This window comes from Clytia hemisphaerica, unplaced genomic scaffold (assembly GCF_902728285.1).
Source record: "Clytia hemisphaerica strain Z4C2 unplaced genomic scaffold, Clytia hemisphaerica genome assembly, whole genome shotgun sequence".
Classification (NCBI taxonomy): domain Eukaryota; kingdom Metazoa; phylum Cnidaria; class Hydrozoa; order Leptothecata; family Clytiidae; genus Clytia; species Clytia hemisphaerica.
This window is the reverse complement of record NW_027103979.1, coordinates 971,802-995,813: the sequence shown is the minus strand read 5'-3', so window position 1 is coordinate 995,813 and position 24,012 is coordinate 971,802. Positions and strand designations below refer to the sequence as shown.

Genomic DNA, 24,012 nt, shown 5'->3' with positions numbered 1-24,012 from the left:
TCTGGGATGTACAGAAATTATAAAAAATAAAAATACTTTTCGTTATTCAAAGGTTCAACCACCTCCAGACATCGATGCAAGTATCAGTGATATTAATGGCGCATTGTCAGGTGAAGACTCAAGGCTAAACGTTTTACAGGCTAGTGGTAACATTGTTGAAATGACCAATGATATTTACGTGTTTTCCAGTCTAATCAATTTAGCCCCTGATATGCCGAGTAATAATACAGCAAATATGACGACAGAAGAAAAACATGAGATCATGGATATTGGATTGAATAGAATCAAGGTAAAGTGAAACACACTGTTCTTTGTAGGGTTTTTAAAACTAAGACGTCCCTGTGTCTAGAACCCGGTGGGACCCCTGTCCCACTAGAAAATTCGACAAAAATTTAGTCTCCGTTGGAAGTAAAAAAATGAGTCCTAAATTTGTAAGTAAATTGAGTAGAATTTTTGACAATGGAAAAGATAATAAGTATCTATCTATAACCTACTGAATAGCTTCGCGATCAACTTGCTAATTTCACCATGTCCATCAACACATCAGACATCGAACAACAAAATTTTCTGACCGGTACAATGTCAGGCGTCTTACAAAAACCTAACGAGGTATCACCAGATCTACAGAATCAAGTATTATCAAAGGCTGAAGATTGTATGAAATCTATGTCGACGAATATTGGTGCATTGGACAGCGCAGGGCAGATCTTGGCAGTGACCGGCGTTGCAAATATGGTCCAGAAATCAATGGCTGCCAGCAGTTTAATGACCAATGTTCAAAAAGGAAATGATTCAGATTTGATGGCAATGAAAAGTTTGGGAAGTGGAAACACAAGTGCTGTAAGATTTTGTGTGTTTTTAACAATGTCAAGATCCACTTCACCCACTAATACACAGGTTGCAAAGTCAAATTACGCTTTTACTCGAAATTATTATATGTTTGGTACATGACATTTATTTCTGATTGGTTCGAATTTGTTCGAATAAAGTTATCAGCTGTAACTTGTAAAGAAAGTAACATGGGAATAAAATCACGTGAACTTTTTCGAGTAATCATATGTTTTGACTACACTGCCATTCGTGTTTTGCTTGCCTTCATTTACGTCGAAAAGATGATTAAGATGATTTTTGAGAAAATTAAATGTAAAAGAAAATTCTGTCTGAATTAAACGTTTGTTTTCTTTAAGATCAGTAATTTTACGGGCCCGACAGACCCTAAAATTCCAGAAATCGAATTGATTTTGGTAGTACATTTTTATTTTCATTGCTCTACCTGCCAAATTTTGGTAGTTTTTCCATGATTTTGAGAATCTTATGTTCAATTTTTCATTTTATCCATAAATTCTTTTTTGTGTCTTATCATTTTCTATTTCGCATTTTTGTCAAGATGTAAAAGTTTTAGCTGCCTTTTTAGGAGATTTTATAGGTGAAATAATTTTATTTTCATTTTTTCGCCGACCGACCGAGCGACCCTCTTTTGGGTAGCTTGGCCCGTAAAACAACAAATCAAATTGGCCTCGCCTTATAGAAGATGGGAGGAAAAATTTCGAAAGAGATAGTAGTAAAGATTTTATAAGCTTTTCAATTAATAACAAATAGATTCAGATCGGTTTAAGGTCATTTAAGCAGTATTCAAAAATCCCGAAAAAATATTGATATCTGTTCAAGGGACATATTTGAGTTCGAATAAATGAAACTATAATTGTTTCAATTTCTTTGATTTTTCTTTCTAGCTTACTGGTAACGTAAATAAAGCCCGAAGTCAAATTGACGGATTGCAAAGCATGCTGGGTCAAACTGTACTTCCTGGTGGCGATACTGTCCAAATTGAATTGGATGGACTATCTCTCGGCGTCGGCAAATCCTTGCCAGGGACAACCGCCACATCTTTTGGTGCCGGATCTGTGTCCATCAATTTCAATGCTAAGATGCTTGAAGATCCGAATCTGTCACTTCAAGAACAATCTGAAGAATTTACTGAAGTAAAGGTAATGATGGAGAAAGCTTTTTATACCAGTTTTTGTTATTCTTAAACTATTGAATGTTTGAAACTAAGAAACATCTTTCAGCTCTTTTAAATTTTATAATGAATTTTCTAAACTATTCGATTTATGTGGTTTCTACGGGATAATGTGGCAAAAAAATTAAAATTTCAAAATTCAATTTTCTGATTTTTCCAAACCTTGTAGAGACTAGATCTGAAAAAAGTACCCTTAAGGGCGGCACATACCCGTTCCCTTTACTTGCCTGGGTACCCCCGCCCACTCCCAATATGATTATATTATCAATGTCAGCGTCAATTGTTTAACTAATATTTTGTCACTCTTCCCCAGATTGTGCAGATGGAGAATCCATTCGGATGGGATGAGACGTCGTCCAAAATAAAATCCAAAATGACAGGTAAACCAACGAAAAATGTTTATTGGTCAAAGCACAGTTATTTTTGTCTCAGGGCGGAAATAAAATTTAATCAACGAATTGGGCAACATTCTTCAAATTTTGCAGAATTTTGTTGAATTTTGTTGAATTTTGACATAGAAAAGCTTCTTTTTGTCCCTTGCTGAGACGGGAGAACTCGGGCTTCTACTCATTCTCTAGCGAAAGAGTTTGTTGTAGATAGGAATATCAGTGGTCTGCGATTCAGACTGGGAAAAACTTAGTACACAATTCATTTAAAGAAACTACAAGAAAAAGGATTGGGCTCAAGTTTACCAAGGTTGCATAGCATCGAATGTGTTCAGTTATTGCATTTCCACGTCTAAAGACCCATTTACATTGGATGTTGTAATTGGAGCCTAATCCCTCTTCAGGGTCTCTACCATGTAGAGTAAAATACTGAGACATTCACAGTACTGATGGGTAGAGAGTTACATTACTATAAATAGAGCTGTTCTTTTAACATACATGTGAGATTCGGGACAGTTTTTGTCAACCTTATCCCCGTGTATCCCAGGCTTTATTTACGTTACTGATGGACACCATAGATTTATTTGGCGCTATCAGTAAGCATCAAAACCATAGATTTATAAAGCCCGAAGGACTAGATGTCGTACTTTTGCTGAAAAGTGTGCCGTGGTTAGGTAGGAAATTCTACCTAGGTCACATGACATTACAATAGAATTTCAAAGCTTGACCAATCAGAAGCTTTGCAGGTTTTCGAAAACAATACCAACAATATTTTTTTCAATATTCAATTTTTTTTGCTTGGAAATATATGATCAAAACACCGGTAATACACAAGGAAATAAGTTGCAATTTTGTAAGTTAATCATACAAGTAAACGTCACTTCCATTTTTTCCTTTTTAAGGTATTAACATGGCTGGCAAAAACGGACCCAAGAGCGTGACAGGGACACCAGAACCGATGGAGCTATGGATTGAGAATCACCCTCTCCCAGTCAACGAGTCTGAAATCTTTGAAATGAAAAATAACAATGACACCAAGAACTATTCTTCAATGTCAGTCGAAGACAATGGTGAACAATGGTCGTACCACGTCACTGAGATCCGCAACGAGAGCGCGCGTATCGTGATTGATTTGTTCAATAAGACGTACTGCTCTTCTTTCACCGTTTATATGAGACAAGACAAACAGCCGACGACCGAGAAATATTTAATGAAATGGTCACTACCGAATAATGAAACTTGCAAATGGAAAAACGAATCTGAACATATAGGTACCGTATTTATTTCTTCCAAACCTCTGTAGAGTTTGTTATAATTGAATCAGAATTTATTTTTGACTGACTCAGTAAATACCACGACTTCTCAGCACCAAAACCTTTTGCGTATCTCTATTCCTCCCAGTCTGCCTTGCCCCTATCAGTCTCTTTCTAGTCAATTACATTGGAAATATAAAAAATAACACAGATACTCTATCGTTTGATTGGTGCCAAGAAAGCAAAAAAAAAACTGTTTGAGGTTCAATGAACTGTTCTTGAAAGCGACGTCAATTTTGTGGGGGCTCACGAAGTCGTTGAAGTGGGACGCCAGCGGATACATTTTAGGCCTAGATTTGCTAGATTTACAATCATGGTGAAAATATATTGAAAATTTAGCTTATTTCCTCGTTTTTCGAAATTTGGAATTCGGGCGAGAAAGTCGTATTTCAATTCCGGAGGGGTTTTTAGACTTACAGGCTATATTCTGAGCCTTATTGGACTATTTTTTAACTTTTGGATCCACAGTCTAGCGTTAAAACTCAGAGGAACAACTCTATCCTTCCATCCTAATTTAGAAAGCTTCAAAATGGTTTGTGGTTATAAGATTTCGTAGGAATTTTCCCTTTTTTCTCAAATATTACGACCATGATTGTAGAACCACTGACCAATGACCAGGGTATATAAAGATCAGTGTTTAGAACGCATTATATTGAAATGATTTTTCCTTTACGCAGGTGAAAGCATTAATTTGTTATCTGATGAAAACCAAGACGAATTTGAATGTCAGCTGGCAACCAACCTTATTTTCATTAGTGATAAGGAAGGACTGGATGGAGATTTTCATTTCGGTAAGTCATTCAATCTCAATAGACTGATTCTGTATAACTTCATTATTTCATCCACGATCAGCCATTTTATAGAGGAACAGTAGCAGGTGGATTTACTTACACCTTGCTTAGCTCAAGGTAGACTAGAGTCTACTTCTGGCTAAACTTTGCTTTCTAAAAAATTTAGATGACGCATAGTGCCACTTAATCGCGCCATCCAGTCTATAAAAAAGCTTTAAGTGAACCCCGGGCTAAGCTCAAGGTTGCAAGTTTTTCCCGTACACACTTGCACATAATTTTCTTGATTGTTTTTTTGGGTGAAATCTATATCAGTTACTCACAGACAACTTTTGGTTGATTGCTTGAAGGTTGTTCCCAACTGGATTTTGTATAATTGAACTATACCAATGCATAACAAACGGGGGATAGGTTGGAAAAATATATAGAGAATGACACAAAAAATACAAATAGTAATACCTTGAGTTTATCATTTGTGATGTATGTAACCCATTCATTGTGATCGTTATGCGTAAAACCCTGAAGGAAAATGTAATAAAAAATACAAAAATTAACAAAGTTAAACGATAAGACTGTAACATATGTATATATTGGGCTTTGCCATTAAAAAACCATACAGGGGTGGACGAACCTTTTCAAGGCAAAAAGATACCCCCTGGAAAATGGCAAAATTTGCATAAAAACCATGAGAAAATTTTTTTTCACGCCTATAAGTGAGGCTGGACGAACTAAAATCAGTCTTTTACCCCTGGAAATTTTAGAAAAACTTTTTACCCCCTTGGAAAAATGAAAAATGAAAAAACACTTTCCTTCGAATTTCAGGTTTACACTGTATACCTTGGGAAATCAAGATCCAAAAAGAGAATTTGGAAAGCTCGGATATCCATGGCGACGGAATCAGCCGTAAAAGGCGGAGCACAATTATTGATGTTGACAAAGTAGACACAGAATATTGTGTTGTCATTAAGCCTCCTCCACCAACACCAGCTCCAACTCTCGGCCCTGGCGTCATGGTGCCGAATGATCCAGTTTACACTGAAGCTTCATTAAACTATACTTTCGATATTACAAAAGCTAAATGTCTCTTTTGGAATGAAACAACAGAAACTTTTGGTTCTGATGGTTGTTGGGTGAGTGTTTCTTGGGGTAACTAGGGATTTCGAATTCGACAAGTCAACCTTGTCTGTACACAGACCCATTATCCACAGCTAATTTCAAAATTCATTGCTGTAGAGAGTCTATTGTCATTGTTATTTTCTTATTTGATATTTTCAAACTGACCACTGCGATGGAGTGTTGGTGAGAGAAGGGAGACGTTGAGAGAAGTGTTGCTATAGATTATACTTCAATGCGCACAGAGTGTACTACGAAGCGATAAAGTTAGATACACTCTGGTACAGAGTAGTTCGATATTCAACACCCTTTCCATTCAGTTCATCTATCTTTCTTTTCTAGTACAAACCTCGCCATTTTAGCTAATAAAACTGAATTTTTTTTGCTTTTTTTCAACCAGAATATTTCCTACTTTTTGACTAAAATTCTCGCGTGAAATTTCCATCCATGGTGATAACGAAACAAAATTATTGAAATTATTATCAAATATATATAAAAAATTATATCAAATCTCAGTGCACGACGATCGATTAAAACTTTTTCAGAAGCATCCTAAAAAGTTGTCTTTTGGCTACAAAATATACCCTATGGGCGTGGATCAAATTGAAATGAGTTGGAATGGCACATCTAGCCTATTTTTTAGAGTTCAGCATTTGTTTTCGTTCTTAACTTTTGAATTTAAGAAGAGGTGTGTTTTGAGGATATTGAGAAAAAAACTGTTTTTCTTATGTACAGGTTGGTTCACTGACAACACCAGAGCGTACACAATGTTTATGTACACATCTTACTGATTTCGGTGGTGACGTCATGGTAGCGCCCAACCCCATTGATATGGGTGCGGTGTTCGAAGGATTAAAGAATCTGGGGGACAATCTTGGTGTGTTGATGGTCATTTTAACAATCTTTTTGGTGTATATCCTACTTTGTGTTTGGTCAAGAAAGAAAGATCGAAAAGACGATATTGATGTAAGTGTCAAACTACTCTCGCTAATTAATGTTTGGAAAATTTTCCACCAAGGATATTCTTACTCCAACCCCCCGCTTATTAAATTTTGGGAAAACGTTTTTGGAAGTTAGCCCTTTTTTCTGCTGTATTAGCCTCATTTTCTTGTCTATCAAGAATCTCTCCGGGGAAAAGAGACATGCTCGCAGGTATGGTTCCGTTTCGCTCTTAAACGAATTGAAGCCATTCTATTGGCTAGAAGTGACGTGAAAATTAAATTCTACCAATAGCGTAGCTTCTTTTCGTCTGGAAGCAAAACGGAATTAAACGTGAACGTGGTCTGATATAAGGGACAATATTTTTGAAGCCTGGACTAAATTCTATTAATTCTAGTCCTCAAGAAGAGTAATATATAACGCCGGGGCGATAAATTGTTACTGTAACACAGGGGACTTATTTCAGCGCGAGGAGAATTTGGCGGCATTGGATATTTTAGTCAAAATCTTACCACGAACCCCACAGCTTAGCTTTTTCTGAAATTTAGCTGCAGAGACGAACTGTAAAAACTTTAATCCCGCATGTCTCAATCACATTAATATCCAAATAATTGAAGATCGAGAGTACATATCCCCATGTTAATTGTTTATCATTTAACTTTATAGAAACGACTGGTGACGGTGGATTGCACCAGTGGCGATGAATCTCAACAAAGCTTGTTATTGAATATCATTACTGGTGCAGGGGATGGTAGTGGCACCACAGCAAGAGTGTCATGTGAAATCATGGGTAAGTCTAATTCATGATATTCATGACGTAATGTTTTATACGGTAGCACCTAAAATTGATCGGGCGTTTGCTACTAGTTTTATTATTTAAATTCAAAATTAGTGGCAAACACCCGGTTTTTTAAAACATTACGTCATGAAAAACAGTTTATTGGTTGATTGTTTTAGAGAAAAAAGTATACAACTAACTGCAAAGTATTAGACAAATTCTATTATATTTCCTCTTTCCAGGGAGCAAAGGGAAGACCGGAATCATTCCACTGACCTATCAAGACAAATCACTATTCAAAACACGATCCGCAGTTGCCATCAAAGTGTTACTGAGTCAAGATATCGGTGACTTGGAAACCATTCGAGTTTTCCACGATAATTCAGGTTCGTCATTGTAACACTCTGAAATAATTTTCCAAATCTTTAGGTCGACAAAAATCTTTTTATGCAAAAAGAGAAATCATCCTCAGCCTACAAGAAACCAAAGCTTCGAAGTGTACCAACAAAGAAATCTTGGTTACATCCGATCATTGTCATCTTTACAGATTGTGTCAAAGTTTAAGCCTCGTTTCACAGTTCTGAAATCCTCTAAAATATTGTGACTCCTCTATGAGGTTTTAAGGAGTTATTTGAATCGGAAATTTTCCAATCAGCATGTGACACGATGGACCGATGACCAAGTTGTCAGGGCACCAGTACCTCAAACCAGCGGGGTTCTCGGTTCGAGTCTCCGCTCTTCCAAATAATCCGTTCAGTTCTTAGATAGCCGATCCGGCTATCCCGTGGAAGCAATCGAAAGACTGTTTAAAAGTCCTACATTTACTGAGCTATATCCACCTAAAATATTGAGTCTATCCTGTCACTTATCGATCTATCTACAGTACGAAAAGCGTCATGAAAAGTTTTTTTCCTTGAAAATTTCAGGGAAGAGTCCACACTGGTATTTAAGAAGCATCCTTATCACCGACATCCAAACCAAGAAGGAATATCCATTCATCTATGACAGCTGGTTAGGAGTTGCCGAAACCCAAAATCCAACCATCGACACTACACTAAAACTAGCTGACGAAAAAGACATGAAAAAGTTCCATTTGGTCTTCGCCACAAAAATCTCACAAGGCCTGTTAGATGGACATATCTGGTTTTCCATTTTCCTAAGACCGAAACGTAGTTCGTTTACCAGAGTTCGCCGTCTATCGGCATGTCTGGCTTTACTCTTCTTAACCATGTTGACAAACGCGATGTTCTTTGGTGTGGGTGACAATCCAGCCAATAGGAAGATTGTATGGTTAGGTGAATTCAAAATCAATTTCACAGGAATTATGATTGGTATACAATCGAGTCTTATTGTGATTATACCAAGTGTGATAATCATCGAAATTTTCCGCAGGGTCGCACCAAAGAAAGAAAAGAAAGGTACAATTCATTAACTCTTTCAGTACTACTCACAGATTTATAAAGCCCGAAGGGCTAGATCTCGTGCTTTAAGCCATCGCAAGCAAAAAAAAAATGAATATCGGAAAGCTTCTGATTGGTCAAGCGCTGAAATTCGATTATAATGTCACGTGACCAAGGTAGGATTTCCTACCTAACCACGGCACACTTTTCAGCCGAAGCACGACATCTAGCTCTTCGGGCTTTATAAATCTATGGTACTACTGACAAGCTAAGTTTTCTTCATTTATGAACGATAATTTTGGCTGCCGGTAATTTTGATTGAAGACCTAACTAAGAAAATGGCTGAAAAGATAGATCTTGAAACCAACCAACCTAAACATGAGCTATTTTGCTTTAGCCAAAGCCGAGAAAATTGTAGCTTTGAAAAAATCCTTAACTTTCAGTTTCGCTAATCTTTCTGATATTTCTCAAACAAAAGTAAAGCGAAGTGCTCTTAAAATGATAGAACTGACGTACGCTTTTGCCAACCGACCCCCAACCACTGCTCCACTGCGTACTTACTGGATGGCCGTAGCTTGATAGAAGAAAAACCTTATTAATTTATGTGGAAAAATAAAGATAATATTTTCTCTTGTAGACAAAGTAGAGAATGCAAGTGAAGAATTTGAAGATGCAGAAGCTATCGAAGCCAGTCAAGAAAACCAGACAAAAGAAAAAGAGCCGTTCATGTTTCCGAATTGGTTCCAATATATTGGTTACTTCTTTGTTGTGGCTTCATCAGGAAGTTCAGCATTGCTCTGTTTCTTCTATTCCATGATGTGGGGACCAAAGAAGTCAAATGAATGGTAAGTTCTCATTGGTTAGAAGTGACGCATTCAAATGAATGGTAAGTTCTCATTGGTTAGAAGTGACGTATTCAAATGAATGGTAAGTTCTCATTGGTTAGAAGTGACGCATTCAAATGAATGGTAAGTTCTCATTGGTTAGAAGTGGCGCATTTATAGTATAGACTGGTAGCCCATTTATTACGAGTCCTTTTTGCTGATAGCTGATATATACACTTGTCAAAAATTAGATTTCAACGCCATATTTAAACCTTCATACTAACACTAACAATTGATTTTTTCCATTCTTAGGCTAGCATCCATGTTCGCTGGTTTCTTTCAATCTGTATTAGTAATTCAACCTATCAAAGCTGTCTTCGTAGCTATCTTATTCGCAGCGATCTGCAGAAAACCAGTCAGTGAAAGACAACCCAAAGAAGAAGAATTGAGAAGAAAGCCACTCAAGAAAGACAAGAAAAAATACGTATCGGTAAGATAAAACAATTTCGTGCGGATTAATTCTCGAGATTTTAGCGAAATTTGACTGTTTTATTCGCGAAAATTTCCAAAATTTATAAATCTGAATCTTCTGTCGAAACCCCTGGGAACCTAAAATAAATTGTGAGAATAAAGAAGCTGGTTCGCGAATTTTAATCCACGCAAAAATTTTAGGTTCTGAATTCACAGAAAAAGGTTTACACAAAAACGTTTATCTAACACCCAAGTAACGTTCTATAAGATGGACTAACCTTGTATTGCCAACTATGTAGAAAAGAAAGTCACAAGCCCTGCATAGTTACTCCAAGTCAGGAGGGCCTATCGCTTAATTGGAATAACAGAAAGACTCGAATAATAAACATCGAACCACGGAAAGTTTACTGAAGTAAAAGAAAACTCGCTATTTAGAACATTGACCTCATCCAAGAGTTTCAACTCAAGCTCTGCCGGGGCTTTGAAATCGCTGCACTAGACCTATCTGCTTCTTTTCTTTTACAGCAATCACAAAAACAATTGACAGACGAAGAATTAGATGAAGAAATCGAAGAACGAGCAGGAGTCGATGGATTGATTGATGCTGATGAAGTCCCCATCATAAGGTTAGTGAATCCGATTTCCCCGATTCTCCTATGTAAATATTATTTCGTAGAATTCTACAATTTAATATTTTACATACGTAGGTGTGAGCTGATGCACGATTCTCCTAAATACTGTATGCAATCAGATAATCCCGACGTATTGAAAAGTGAATCGTGCATGCAAATCGTTGAATCGTGCATGCAAATCGTTGAATCGTGCATATATGCAAATACCCTGAACAAAGTTTCTCAATCCCAGCCAAGCAAAATCTTTGACTGGAGCTTTTCGAAAGAGGTCCCCGAACGGCAACACTACTCAATAGAGGTCCATAATGAGATGGATTGATTGACGCTGCTGAAGACCTGCCTATACTTTCATGAAGAACATTCATCCCGATTTCCCCGATTCTCTCACATGACAGCATTTCGGGAAATAGGAAAGCTTGTCTTAGTAAACGGAGCGTGAATTGGATATATTCTTACGCAAATTTAAAACAGCAAAAGTGATAAACTCTCCTACAGATTAACGACTTCAAATTTCCTTCTTTCTTAGACCAAGTGATACGTTCTTGGAGCGTTGCCGTAAAGCACGCATCCGTGAAAAGATGACTGGAGTGGTTTTCAAAGACATTTGCGTGTATCTCATCTTTTTGGGATTGGTAGCGAAACTTGCATACGGTGAAAAAGACATGCACACTTACTATTTCCGTGAAGATATGATGAATATGTTTCAACAATCCAAATATCAAAATGGTCCAGTTTTCGATTTGGTAAGTTAAAAAAGTGTTACAGGTGACAATAAAAGCCAAGCTGAGTAAAAAATTGACTATTTTTCAAAAGGCGACTTCAAAATAAACGAGGTACTCATCCTACTCATTGGTAGAAAATTCTTCGGTAGAAAGTGATAAAAAACGCTCGGTGACGAGATGTTTTACCGACAATTTTTTTTACCGACAAATTTTTAAAATTTTCAAATTTTCTTTTTAACCAATGATTTCTGGTTACTTTGAACGTTTTTTCGTTTCATATTAAATTTTTTCGCACTAAACTTTGGGTCTATTGGCTACTTTTAAGACACATGATTGCCATAGAAGCTAAATAAAATTCAATAGTCCTCACTTAATTGTTTTTCTCCAGCCTTAATTTTTTCAAAAAAGCAAGATCTTTTGACGACAACTACACAAAAGCTAATAATACCATCGGAAAGAACCCTGAGTAACGAGGCATTTTTAGATAAAATTTGACAATCTGGCTAGGGAAGTCGTAATAGCAATACTATAGTTAAACAAGAAACTTTCGCGATCTTAGTAAATAAATAAATTATTTATTCATTTACAGGTCAGTAACCATGGTTACATGTATTCCTGGGTTCGAGATACACTAGTACCTAGTATTTTCTCCGGACCATGGTATAATGATGAGATGCCAAAGTATCAAGGGTTCATAGATAACCATCAAAACTATTTGGTCAGCATTCCAAGGCTTCGACAATCACGTGTTCCACTAAGTAAGTGAAAGTAGTTTTTTTATTACTTATAGTAGTGGGAAATTTGTCGCTCGATTTTTTTAGTCAAAGCACTTGTTATACATTTTTGGAACGCTAAGGGGTAGGGGAATCAAAATAAGTTGGGTGCCTTTTTTTTCGGACAATTAGGTGTGATTTTCAGACAAATATGACGGTTTCAGGCAAAAATCAAAGGGTCTAAAATTAATTAAAATTTTAGCTTTGAGCGATTTTACAAATTTCCCCCTGCTATGATATTAATAGGATGTAATATTTTATACGGACAAACCCACTAATACACTGGTTGGAAAACTAAAGTCAGAAGACAAATCACGCTTTTACTCGAAATTTTTATGTGCTTGTTACATGACATTTATTTTTGATTGGTTCGAATTTATTGACACTAATCAAGTTATCAGCTGTGAGTTGTAAAGCAAGTAACATGGGAATATAAAATTACGTGAAATTTTTCGAGTAACCACATGTTTTAACCATAGTATAAGAAAACCGCGGCTGGAATATGTACCACATTGTCTTCTCAGTTAATTGCTGTTCTATCTCTGTCTCCGAGCTTTATAAGAACATTAAGATGCTCAGTTTATTATTGGTAGATAGTTTTTGAAATTGTTCTCTTATTTTCCTTCACAAAGAGTTTTTTTATTGCTAGATATCTTTGAATCTGTACCCGAGAGAACACTTGGACTAATTTGAACATATTTTAGGGGTATTTTGTGGAAAAAATAGTTTTTCCCCAAAATTGAAATTACAAGAACTATATTTAGATGACAACTTTCTTGTCAGTTTGAATGATAAATTTTGAAGGTGCTGGCTTGAAATTTTCACAGTATGTATTATCTAGATGTAATTTTTCATTGATTTCTAAAAAGATTTCACTGAAATATTGCGAAGGCATTCGAGTCACTTTGTTTATTTTTGAGTTCTTTCAGCCCAGCCATTTTGTGCTTGTTTAAATTTCTTATTGTTGATCTTTCCTTTACAATGATTTTATAATGCAAGTGTATTATCAAGGGTATATCATTAATGTCTAAAACACACTTAGAAGTAAGTATTAACGACAAACCAATAAAATTTACCATTAAAGATGCTACATTACTGATCTCTTGATCAAATAGTCATCAAATACGACAGAGATAGAACAACAGAAGTTCAGATGTTATCATTCTAGCCGAGGCTTTCTTATACCATGTTTTAACTGCACTGATATCATTTTGCAACCCATGTATTATGAGTTTAAACAATAAAACGCCCGGGCTATTTTGGGTTCTTCCAAATAAACGTCACGGGTATCATAAATGTCAAAATTCATGTGAGCAACATTCAAGCTCGAAACAAAGGTTACGTAGAATATCACGTAGAATATATAAGATAAATTCGATCTGTGTTTATCATAGATTCATGTCCGATACCTGACGATTTCGCCTCCTTAATCAATCACTGTGAGAAATTCTACGATATGACGGACGAAGAAACAGGGACGTATCAAACATCCTGGAAACCTTTAAACAAAACAAATCCCGAAACGTGGTCCAAACGAAAACGTAGGGACACGTCTGCCGTGTGGATAGCACAGAACCCAGACTCTGAAGTGGAAATGGAAAGAAGTCGACGTGGCCGGAGAAACACGGACGCAGGTACCGGCACGTCCACTACCACACCGAGCCAATACCAAAAAATGACGACGGGCAGCGGGCGTAACAAACAGCTAAGGCGGCGAAAACTCATGATTCAAAACAACGGGGGCGGATCATCAAACCTCCCTATTTATTACGTAAATCCTGAAGCTCTCTTGCCGGACGGCACTGTCGTTTCTTGTAAAGATCGATGGGAATTCTTCTCCAGTTCTGAATTGAGAGGATTTCCTGTACCAGGGCGTGTGACCACATACGGAGGAGGTGGATACGTGGCCAACCTTGGTTACAATGAAGAAACATCGTGGACAGTACTGGCTGATCTTCACTCCAAGAATTGGTTTGACAAACAAACGCGTGCTGCATTCGTTGAATTCACGGTCTACAATGCAAATGTTAATCTCTTCTTGACTGCTTTTTTATACACCGAAACATTGCCAACTGGTGGTGCTTTCCCATGGGCTGACTTCAAAGTCTTTAACGGTTATAGATATTCGGCTAAAGAAGGTCTGCAAAGTTTATGGGCTGAATTGGTTTTCATTTGTTTCATCACCTTCTTCGCCATACGCGAGATCCGAAAAATGATCCGATTCAAGAAAGCTTATTTCACCAGTTTCTTCAACTGGATCGAAGTCGTATTGATGCCACTATATCTCATCATGTTCGGTTTAATCGTTATACGTTGGTTAACAACAGCTGAGAATATCAAATCTTTTAAACACAATCCTAAGGATTTCGTTAGTTTCCAGTACTCTGCAGCTGCTGACTCAGCATTAATGGCTGTCATTGGAATTGTCTGTTTCTTGTTAAACATCAAATTCCTGAAGCTTCTACAATTCGCAAAATTATTCTTCGTGACGGGTCAAGTCATCAAAGCGTTTGCTTATCCTCTGACGTTTTTCATGATTCCTTTCACACTGTATTTCCTGTTATTCTGTTGGTGCGGTCATCTCGGGTTCGGTGCACAAAACGAGAATTACCAAACAATCATTCGATCCATCGTAACCCAGTTCTTACATTTGTTAGGTGCTACCGACTTTGATGGTGTCCGCGACGCATCGCCGATCTTTGGTCCCATGTATTATATAGCGTATGCAGCTTTTATGATGTTTATCGTGTTCAATATTTTCATGGCCATCATTTGCGAAGCGATCGATGAAGATTATGATGAAGAGTTTGAAAAACAAGCTGGTGATATCCAGGTGAGATATCTACTTTCTTATCGGCTATTAGACATAACATACCAGTGAAGCTTAAGGCCGGTCTCCATTTGTGCGAGCTGCGATCGCACCTTTTTGCTTAAATCCTTTTTGCTAGGAAAAAAGATTACGTCATAAAAATGTATCACGCAATCAAAAAAATATTTGAACACATTTCACACACTTTTTTCAACCGTTACGTCAGATTGCGCCAATGGAGTTACTTCATTTTTCTTTTGACCAATAGCGTGGAAGCATCGCTCGAAAAAGTGTGATCGAAGTGCGCGCAAGCGGAGACCGGCCTTTAGTTTTAATATTTATGATGAGCAAAACGATGCGGTTGGTGATGTGTTTTAAAATGTTTTAATGGTTTTTCGTCCGCGACGGGAAATGGATTTTTTTCAGATTATTTAAATTTTGGCAAATTTTAAACCGAATTTAGAGATGAAAAAGCCTGTTTTAAAAATTTGCTGCGACAGAAATCTTCCGGAAACGAAAGAACTTTAACCACTGTTTGTGGTTCGATGTAAATTCAAAACTAGAAAGACGAGCAAGACAGAGTAAGAAATTACATTAACTCACTTTTTCTCTTCCACAGATGGTTGAATTCTTAACAAAGAAAGTGAAAGACATCATTGGGATCGAAGATGTGGAGTTAGAGCTAGACGCAGATGGAGAGGATCTGCCAGAAGAGAAACTGAAGAGTACTGAAAAAACAATGGAAGACTTCGATGATACTATTGAACGATTGTATCATTTGGTTGACAAGATGAAGGTTCCAGAGGTGAGTGGATTTTTGGATTGTTGTTTTCGTCGCTGGAATAAATGGAACTGGGTTATGGGGAAAGTAATTGAAGATCTGAAGGGGGATCAAAATTATGAGGGAGGGTGTTTCTTTTAGCCCTACTCCTTATAAGGAAATAACGGCTCTCCATCATAAATTTTGAACCCCCTTCAATTCTACCACTTTCAAGGGACCTCTGGAAACTTCGTCACTTGCCAAAAGATCCGCCCCTATTCTCTCAAACCCCGGGGGGGGGAGCAGTGGGTTTACCAACTGACGGTATGTGCGGCGAAAAAAATGGCTTTTAGAATTGCACCCTTACAGTGCAGAAAAAAATCGGTGAAATTCATACCCTTACAGTGCATTTTTCAAATTTTAAACTCTTTAGAGGAAAAAAAATCAAGATTTTTGAGCAAAAATTTTCAATTTTTCCTAGATTTGCTGAAATTTCCACCCATACAGTGCATTTATCAAAAGTCCACCCTTACAGTGCATTTCTGATATTTTGAAAAACGTACCCTTAACCGCCGCACATACCCGTCGGTCAATTTGCCTGACTGCCCCCCCCCCCCATTTCCCTCGGACGTTTTGCATTTTACAAAGTATACAGGCTCGGACACAGAGGGAGGCTATAACCAATGGAGGAGAGTGCACTTTATTATCGTATTACCTTATATGGTAACTAATTACTCTCCATGAATAAGATAGCCTCCCTCCTGTATCCGACCCTGGTATACCTTTAAAACTTGATCCCTCTAAACACCCTTAAGATACGACGCTAAAAGAAGGTTTAAGCAACGTCGGGTGCAAGTTGACCATCATTAGTGGAGATTTTTTATTTCATGGTGTTATCATTTCCATAAAGAAAGGTTTAGTAAAGGCTAACGCTGGGAATATTGAATAATTAATACATCTTTTTCATGAATTTAGACTGGTCAAGGCCTCGCAATATAGGTATGAGATTTGCTTCTAGCCCTTCGGGATTTTACTCCATTGGAATCTTAATCAATATATTGTTTTCATGGATTTAGACTGGTGTAGCGGAGGAAGATACTGAGAGCTATGGACCAGCGGAACAAACAAGTATTGAACCTTTTGAAATGATTGATAAAGTTGATGATGACGATGGAGTACAGGCTTCAGCAAAAGAAAGACCAAACTCGCCTTATGTTCCAGAGGCTACAGACGAAAGGCCTAAATCGCCTAATGAGTCAGAGGCTAACGATGAAAGACCTAATTCACCTGATGGGACAGAGGCTAACGATGAAAGACCTAATTCGCCTGATGATCTTCTACTACAATGACTTTGAAAATGACTGTGAGCTATTGAATAGTTGGCAAAACTAAAAGAAAACAAAAACAATGGTTCAAATTTGACTCTAAAAATATTATCTAAAAATAGTATATTTTCACTTGCACACTATTTTAAATGCATAGACACACTAAAATATTTTCAAGCACCCTGACAAAACTGAGATTTATAAAGAGAAAAGAAGTCAAAGTGACACTGAGTTCAAGGTAAAGAGGAAAATTAAGGTGTCGTCAAAGGTAAAACTAATCATCTCTTATTCGAACCTTTCTCCGATTCTAAATTGAGGATCAAATTAAAGAGCTTAGTGAGATTTTAATTCATAACGGAAAACTATAATTCCTAACGGAAAACTACAATTACAATTTCCCAATTTGGTAGAGTTTGGAGGCGGTAATTCTGACCGCACTATTCTATAACTTGTCTGAGTTGGAAGTATTTTGCCGAACAGTAAAGACAAACTTTGGGCCCCCGTTCAACAGAGATTCTGGGTAGCTTCTAAATATTTTGGTATTCTTTCTTATGTGACCTACATAATTTGTAAATTATATTTATTGGTAGGTATCAATGTTAACATAATACTATTACATCAATATGATTAAAAAATGCGAAATATTCTTTGGTTCTCCGCTAATTAGCTGAACTTTTTCAGCCGTTAAATTCATATTCCAGACCAACCCCGAGTTTTTGAAAAGTAGCATCTCAAAGTATCTCTACTTCTCTTGTTCTGATTCTCTTTATATCCAGGATAGTTATTCCGACGACCCTTCGGACCCACTGATACTTGGAAAATTGGTCAATTATTGTCCCCAGTGCAAAGTTATAGTCCAATATTTGTTCCTGTTGAAAATAATCAAATAAGAAAATCCTCACTGCGAAATATTTTTTCCCCAATGAATTTTCTGACTCAATCGAATTTAATTCCCAAGTCATTTTGAAGCGGTCGCCAACAGTGTGTTTGAAACACGCTGACCTAGTATGTAAATATCAATCCCCATCGAGTTTCAGTCCATTATTCTTACCCCCACTGACTGAAAAATCCTACAGGGTCTGAGAGAAGGGGGTACCCTCCCTATCCTATTTTAAAAACCATTTGAGATTTAATTCCAAGGTCTACACTGTGTAAAAGAAATGAGTTCCTCAAGCCACTTATCAACTTCGTTCATCGACAGCGTTAATTACTTGATAATTAGAAGCAAAAAGAAAATTTGTCGTCAATACCATTCTTAATTTGGTAAAGAAATTAGTATAAGACACTTTTGCTTGCTTTATACTGTTATGAGAACAAAACTCGTTAAAAATGAATGCTGTTGCGAGTTTTTGCTTTCATTTTTGGAATTTATGGTTTGGAGGCGTTTGACTTTTTTATTTTATCTGAATACCTAAAAGGCAGAAATTTTAGCGGGAATTTAAATGGATGGCAGAAAAGAGAGGAAATTCGATTTAGCGGGTGGCTGAAAATAAATTGGCGGGATTCTAGTTGGCGGTTGCAGGATATATTTGAACAATATACTTTGAGCTATTTCATATGCAAAAACGAAAGGCATGGGGTCTAATCATACGCTTTACATGTTACTCCCTTTTACTAGCTATACTCTTTTTTTGTAAGAAAGGTGTTTTTTCAATTTATCATGAATATTCTTAACTTATTATGGAAAATCATACTAAAATGTTCTTACAGTATTCTAGAATGTAATAGATACGGGCCTCATGCAAATATTTGGCATTTTTGTTGAGTCTTTTAGCATTTCTGGGTAATAATTGGCAATTTAACGGTAAAATGCTCTAAAAATGTCATTCTTAGGTTAAGTTGCCAAATTCCATGATAGTGGTATTCTTACCATATTCTTAATTTTTTGGCAAATTTCATCATAAATATTCTTATAAAGTAAATCCTTATAAAAAAGCGTGTAATATCAAGGGTGCTTTAATGAAATCGTGACGTCATCAAGGCAAAACATTATTAGTTACAATATAGTTTGCTAGCATCTCCATGTAATATTTTAGTAACTTTGTGCAATGAAAAGAGATCTTTACAACGTTTGAAAGAACAAATTAACAAGAGGACGATTCGACTGTGATAATTTGTTAGGATAAGCAACCAAAAGTAACAGTATTACGGTTAGTTTGTTCGTTTGACTATAATTCCTCTTTCTTTCTCAAGTTGAAGACATACCAAGATAAATTTGTGTTAGGATTGTTAGAGTAATGGTGAGTTTTCTAGGTAAAGTTGTTGCTAAATTCTATCGTTTGTTTATGTTTTTTTTTATAAGAACATCCAAAATTTTCGAAGCGTTTGGATGTTCTTAACTTTTTGAGTTTTAAGCCTAACAATGTTGTTAACATGTTCTTATTTTGACCACTTTGTGAATATTTTTGACCGTTTTCCTAAGAAATAGGTGTTTTGAGTCCCCAAAGCCTTAAAATGTTCTTAACTTGCTCTTAGCATTTTGGCCATCGAGGCCTTGATGTTCTTATATAGTTTGTTCTTATATTAAAAAAACGTGTACTAAAAAATGAAATCAAGGAAATTGCGTTTGATGATTACTAACTTGTTTGTTTTTGTTTTTTTTGTTTACTTGCTTGTTTATGTTTGGTTGAATTTGACGTCTTAGTATAAAATTTTAAATTGCTTGTAAACTCCCAATGATTTTTGGATAGACTTTTTCTCATAAAAGAAAACTAAGAACAAAATAAGAACAAACTTTATAAGAACATGAGTCTTTGGTGGCAAAATAACAAGAACAAGTTAAGAGAATATTAAGGATTTGCGAACTTTAAAAAGCGCCTAATTTCTTTTAAGAGATGTTCCAAGAATACTGACAACATGGTGGAACTAAGAAAATGTTTAGAACATTTTTAGACTTGAAACTCAAGAAGGTAAGAATATCGAAGCCTTCAAAAATTCTGGATGTTCTTATAAAAAAGCAACGTGCATTTCCGTAAAATGGCTTGAATACAAAGGGGATAACCACTTTCATCGATACAGGTGTAGTGCACTAGGCCAGCGAAACTACTCTTGTGTCCTTAACTGTAGGGGGTGGAATAAGCAGGGGGTAGATACTCCAGATAAAAACCAACAAAATGGGGGGTCATAATTAAGTGCTAATTATCTGATTTTGCTAAAAATCCCTAGGAAAATGAAGGTTTTTGGCCATTATAAAGTGATATGGGGCTGATTTTTTTCCAAAAATTGCAAAATGACCCTCCCTTACAATTAAGAACAACAAATTCACCACAAATCTTCTACGTGCCCTGATAACCTTCGCAAAAGAGAAAAATTCTATGAATTAGGCACAGTCATAGGATTGCTGGCACTTAAAAAAAGGGAGCATATCGAGAACAGTAAAGCGTCGTTTATGAGAGTTTCTTGTTGACAGTGACTTTCAATATCATCGAATAATGGAGCGTATCGAATAGTAGAACGTCGAACTAGAGAGTGTCAACTGTATTCTAAATAAGGGTCAAGTTTAAAAGAATCCTCTTCAAAAATCGATCTTGTAGAGGCGCCTTGCCTTTTTGTAACACCTTTACGAAATATAACAATGTTGACTTTAAAGAGTACTTAGGGACAATGGAGAGCTATACTATAAAGTGTTTTGAAGCAACAAGGCAATCGTGTTTAGCCAATAGTTGGATCAGGTTACAAAAATTCTGTACTGGACCTCTTTATAAACGAGGGTCGTCGATTGTACCTTTTCAAGTCTTCGGATGTTCTAAACTTTTTGTGTTCTTTTTTTATTTCACCATTTTGTGAGTCCATCTAAGCGTTATATATTCTTATATAGTTTGCTCTTATAAAAGACATGTATTTTAAAATAATAATCATTTAGCACATTAAGGGGATAAAATCGTCGACTTCCAAGCCCGAAAAAGGGCTAGACTCGAGTAAGTGGTTTCATTTCCCATCCAGAAAACCATGCGCGTGGTTTTCACACAAGCGCCGGATTGAAACTAAAATTTATCGCTAGATTTAAAAAAAATGCAATCCTCAAAAACGAAGGAACCGCTACATACAATCCTTAGTCATGGTTATGGCGCGTTCTAGGCGCGGTCTGGATGGGAAATAAGTGGCTTCACTTTTTCTTGCCTGGGAAAGGTTCGAGATTCTAATCTAGTCCTTCGGGCTTTAAACTCAATGGATAAAAGATAGGGTAAAAATCACTCATTCAAAATTTCTTTATCATCGACCAAATCATTCATCAAATCAAGTTTAGTTAGCGATGCAAGCCATTTTTTATAAGAACAAACTATATAAGAACATAAGGCTTCGATGGGCCAAATATTGAGAACAACTTTAGAACATTTTAAGACTTTATGGACTCTAAAATACACATTTTCAGAAAATACACTGAAATTAAGAACATCCGAAGGCTTCAAAAACTTTGGTTGTTCTTATAAAAATACATGTACACAGGATATGTTAGATTGTTGATTTCAGACGTTACTTTACTCAGATTACTCATGAAAAATGATGGGAGGGATCAGGTTTCTTTCTGAGTATAGAACATATCGTACTGTTTAACATCCCAAACATCCTAAATGGTTGACTTTTAGACTAACTTTAAAGCATTGAATATAGATATTCAGCTTAAAGAGTCTTTGATGCTTTAAAGCTAGCTATAGCCTAAAGGAGCAGTTCTTTATGCAGAGTTGAATTTTCTTTGAGAATTGCTTAGCTTAAGCATGTGCCAACTCAATAGCCATTTAACATTATCGAACTGTCCAGGTACCTGATTCTTTGAAGTCATAAGACCTCGATCTCTAGTTTGATGGTTCAGATTTTTTTGGCATTTTAGCCTCCAAATTGTTTCATGTTTTTATCTTTAGTACAGAATGAGGGATTCTAAATTTTATACCCGCAACTTTTACTACTTTAATCCTTAGTTTGCTTAACGACTAGTCATTCCAGCCTCGAATAGTTCTTAGTTCTTATATTTGTTGTTTTTCGTACAAGCCTCGTTGTTCTTATGAAATTATTCTAATAAAAAAAGAAAGAAAGAGTTCATCTGTAACTTAAAAATTCCATTATTCTTTAGATGAATCCTTATAAAAAAAACTTTCTTGATCAATTGGTAAGATTTAGCATTGGTGTTTACTTTTGAAATAGTTTTGTTGATGAGTTGTGAAGTTGACTTTTTAGTGTCTGTATGTTTCATATATTATGTTCGTGTGTTTCGTCTTGTTGGTTTGGCTGGACGATTTGTCTATATTTGTTGAATTGTATAACAAAAAAAGAGCATGTGGCGGGTAGGAAAGAATGGTTTAAGTTTTTTCTAACCTAAAGGACTAGGTCTGCTCAACATGCACTTTATTTTCACCTCAGTAGCTTCAGAGAACTTACACCAAGACAGCCGAAGTAGACCTGCCAACGAGATCGACCTAACAGTTAAAGTATTAGCAAAATTTGGACCGTGACAGACGAAATTTTGACATTGCCAGATAAAATACGGAACTTCATTAGCAAACATTTCTATATTTTAAGGAGCGTATAAACTATCCAAGGTTAAAAGATATATCGGGTTGTTCGATATAAAAGGGAATTCAAGTTATGGAAAGTTTTCTAGACTACTTTATCGATGCCAGAGAAATACCCTGTTACTGTAGTCCATGACATAGAAGATCAGTTTTCCCATTAGATAATTGAGGTGTCTTTTTCAGTCATTTTTTTCGTTGTTCTAGGCTTTATGGTTCAATAACTGTATGTAGTCTGGAAACTAAAGAATATCACCATACTTCAAAAGTTATATCATCATATACAATCCCAAATATTATAAGAATGAGATACTGCAATGAAATACGAGATATCAAAACAAAATAATGTCATAATAATACCTCTACTTGATTTCAAAAAAATTAGTTTAGTTTGTATCATCGTGCAAGATGTTAGGTTTGACGGAAAGACTTCATTTGGTCCTTGTAAACTCAAACCTAGTGTGTTAGGGAAATATGGTGATAGATTCTATACCATCACTCATATATCACTCTCTCTCTCAATCCGGTTGATAATCGAAGTATCGATTGACGTCAAAATGAGCTTAGTAAAAGCTCAAAATTGCACGGTATACATAACTTACACGTTTTTTTTTTATAAGAACAAACTATATAAGAACATAAGGCTTCGAGCCCAAAAATTTAAGAACATTCTAAGAACATACTAAGGCTTTGGAGACTTAAAAACATGCAATTTCTTAAGAAATTACATCAAAATGCTCAAAAAATGCTGAAAATAAGAACATATTAAGAACATTTTTAGGCTTCAAATCCAAAAAACTAAGAACATCCGAAGGCTTCGAAAATTTTTGACGTTCTTATAAAAAAAAAAAACGTGTAGCCTACTTCTGAACGGCTTTGGCGCAAAGATTGAGAGATGTATAAATTTAAGCCTCCATAACTTGACCATGCTCGGTTTATACAAATTGGGTTAAGTTAGGGAAATTTCTAGTTACAGAGGTTTATAAGGCATTATTAACTGAAGGGACCATAAAACTTGTTCGAGTTATAGAGGTTTGAGTTAAAGAGACTCCACTGTACATCGAAACTCTTTTACATTTCAGAGATTTTAAAAATATAATAAAATTTAGTAAAGACACAAAACACTAAAAAGGTGAAAGAAGAACGGAAGAAAATGATGGCAACATACAGTTCATCAAGTTCATGTGATGATATTCTTCATGATGAAGTTTTTATGAAGGTGAGTAAAGCCAGGGATCTTATTTTTATTTTTTACTTTTTCAGTAAACACAGATTAGCATAATTTGATGATTTACGTCGTACCTGATTAACGTCAATAAATGTCCATCAATGGCAAAAATGGGTCAAAAAATTTAGAATTTTTTTCTAAGATTGTCGGTCATATTTCTTAATTTGCCTGCCTTTCGTTATTTTCTGCTAAGAATTGCCGATTTTCAGTCAAAAGGAGACATTTTG

General features: G+C 36.1%; 1 protein-coding gene and 1 long non-coding RNA gene across 2 annotated transcripts in view; one reads left to right on the top strand and one right to left on the bottom strand.

Annotated features, from left to right (window-relative positions):
• LOC136810946 (polycystin family receptor for egg jelly-like) overlaps nt 1-17,160 on the top strand; it is a 40,914-nt gene extending 23,754 nt beyond the window's left edge. Inside the window, exons 21-39 of the mRNA XM_067067532.1 lie at nt 53-289; nt 502-840; nt 1,734-1,988; nt 2,334-2,400; nt 3,309-3,677; nt 4,397-4,510; nt 5,330-5,637; nt 6,356-6,586; nt 7,226-7,349; nt 7,580-7,723; nt 8,264-8,755; nt 9,375-9,582; nt 9,874-10,051; nt 10,558-10,658; nt 11,191-11,407; nt 11,976-12,144; nt 13,554-14,992; nt 15,588-15,773; nt 16,805-17,160. Coding sequence (XP_066923633.1) covers nt 53-289; nt 502-840; nt 1,734-1,988; nt 2,334-2,400; nt 3,309-3,677; nt 4,397-4,510; nt 5,330-5,637; nt 6,356-6,586; nt 7,226-7,349; nt 7,580-7,723; nt 8,264-8,755; nt 9,375-9,582; nt 9,874-10,051; nt 10,558-10,658; nt 11,191-11,407; nt 11,976-12,144; nt 13,554-14,992; nt 15,588-15,773; nt 16,805-17,077 — 5,451 coding nt within the window. The 3' untranslated portion in view covers nt 17,078-17,160. The remainder of the gene's footprint in view (nt 1-52; nt 290-501; nt 841-1,733; nt 1,989-2,333; nt 2,401-3,308; nt 3,678-4,396; nt 4,511-5,329; nt 5,638-6,355; nt 6,587-7,225; nt 7,350-7,579; nt 7,724-8,263; nt 8,756-9,374; nt 9,583-9,873; nt 10,052-10,557; nt 10,659-11,190; nt 11,408-11,975; nt 12,145-13,553; nt 14,993-15,587; nt 15,774-16,804) is intronic.
• The window catches only part of LOC136810960 (uncharacterized), a 31,857-nt gene continuing 12,808 nt past the window's right edge, over nt 4,964-24,012 (bottom strand). Inside the window, exon 3 of the long non-coding RNA XR_010847179.1 lies at nt 4,964-5,026. This is a non-coding gene — a long non-coding RNA (uncharacterized lncRNA). The remainder of the gene's footprint in view (nt 5,027-24,012) is intronic.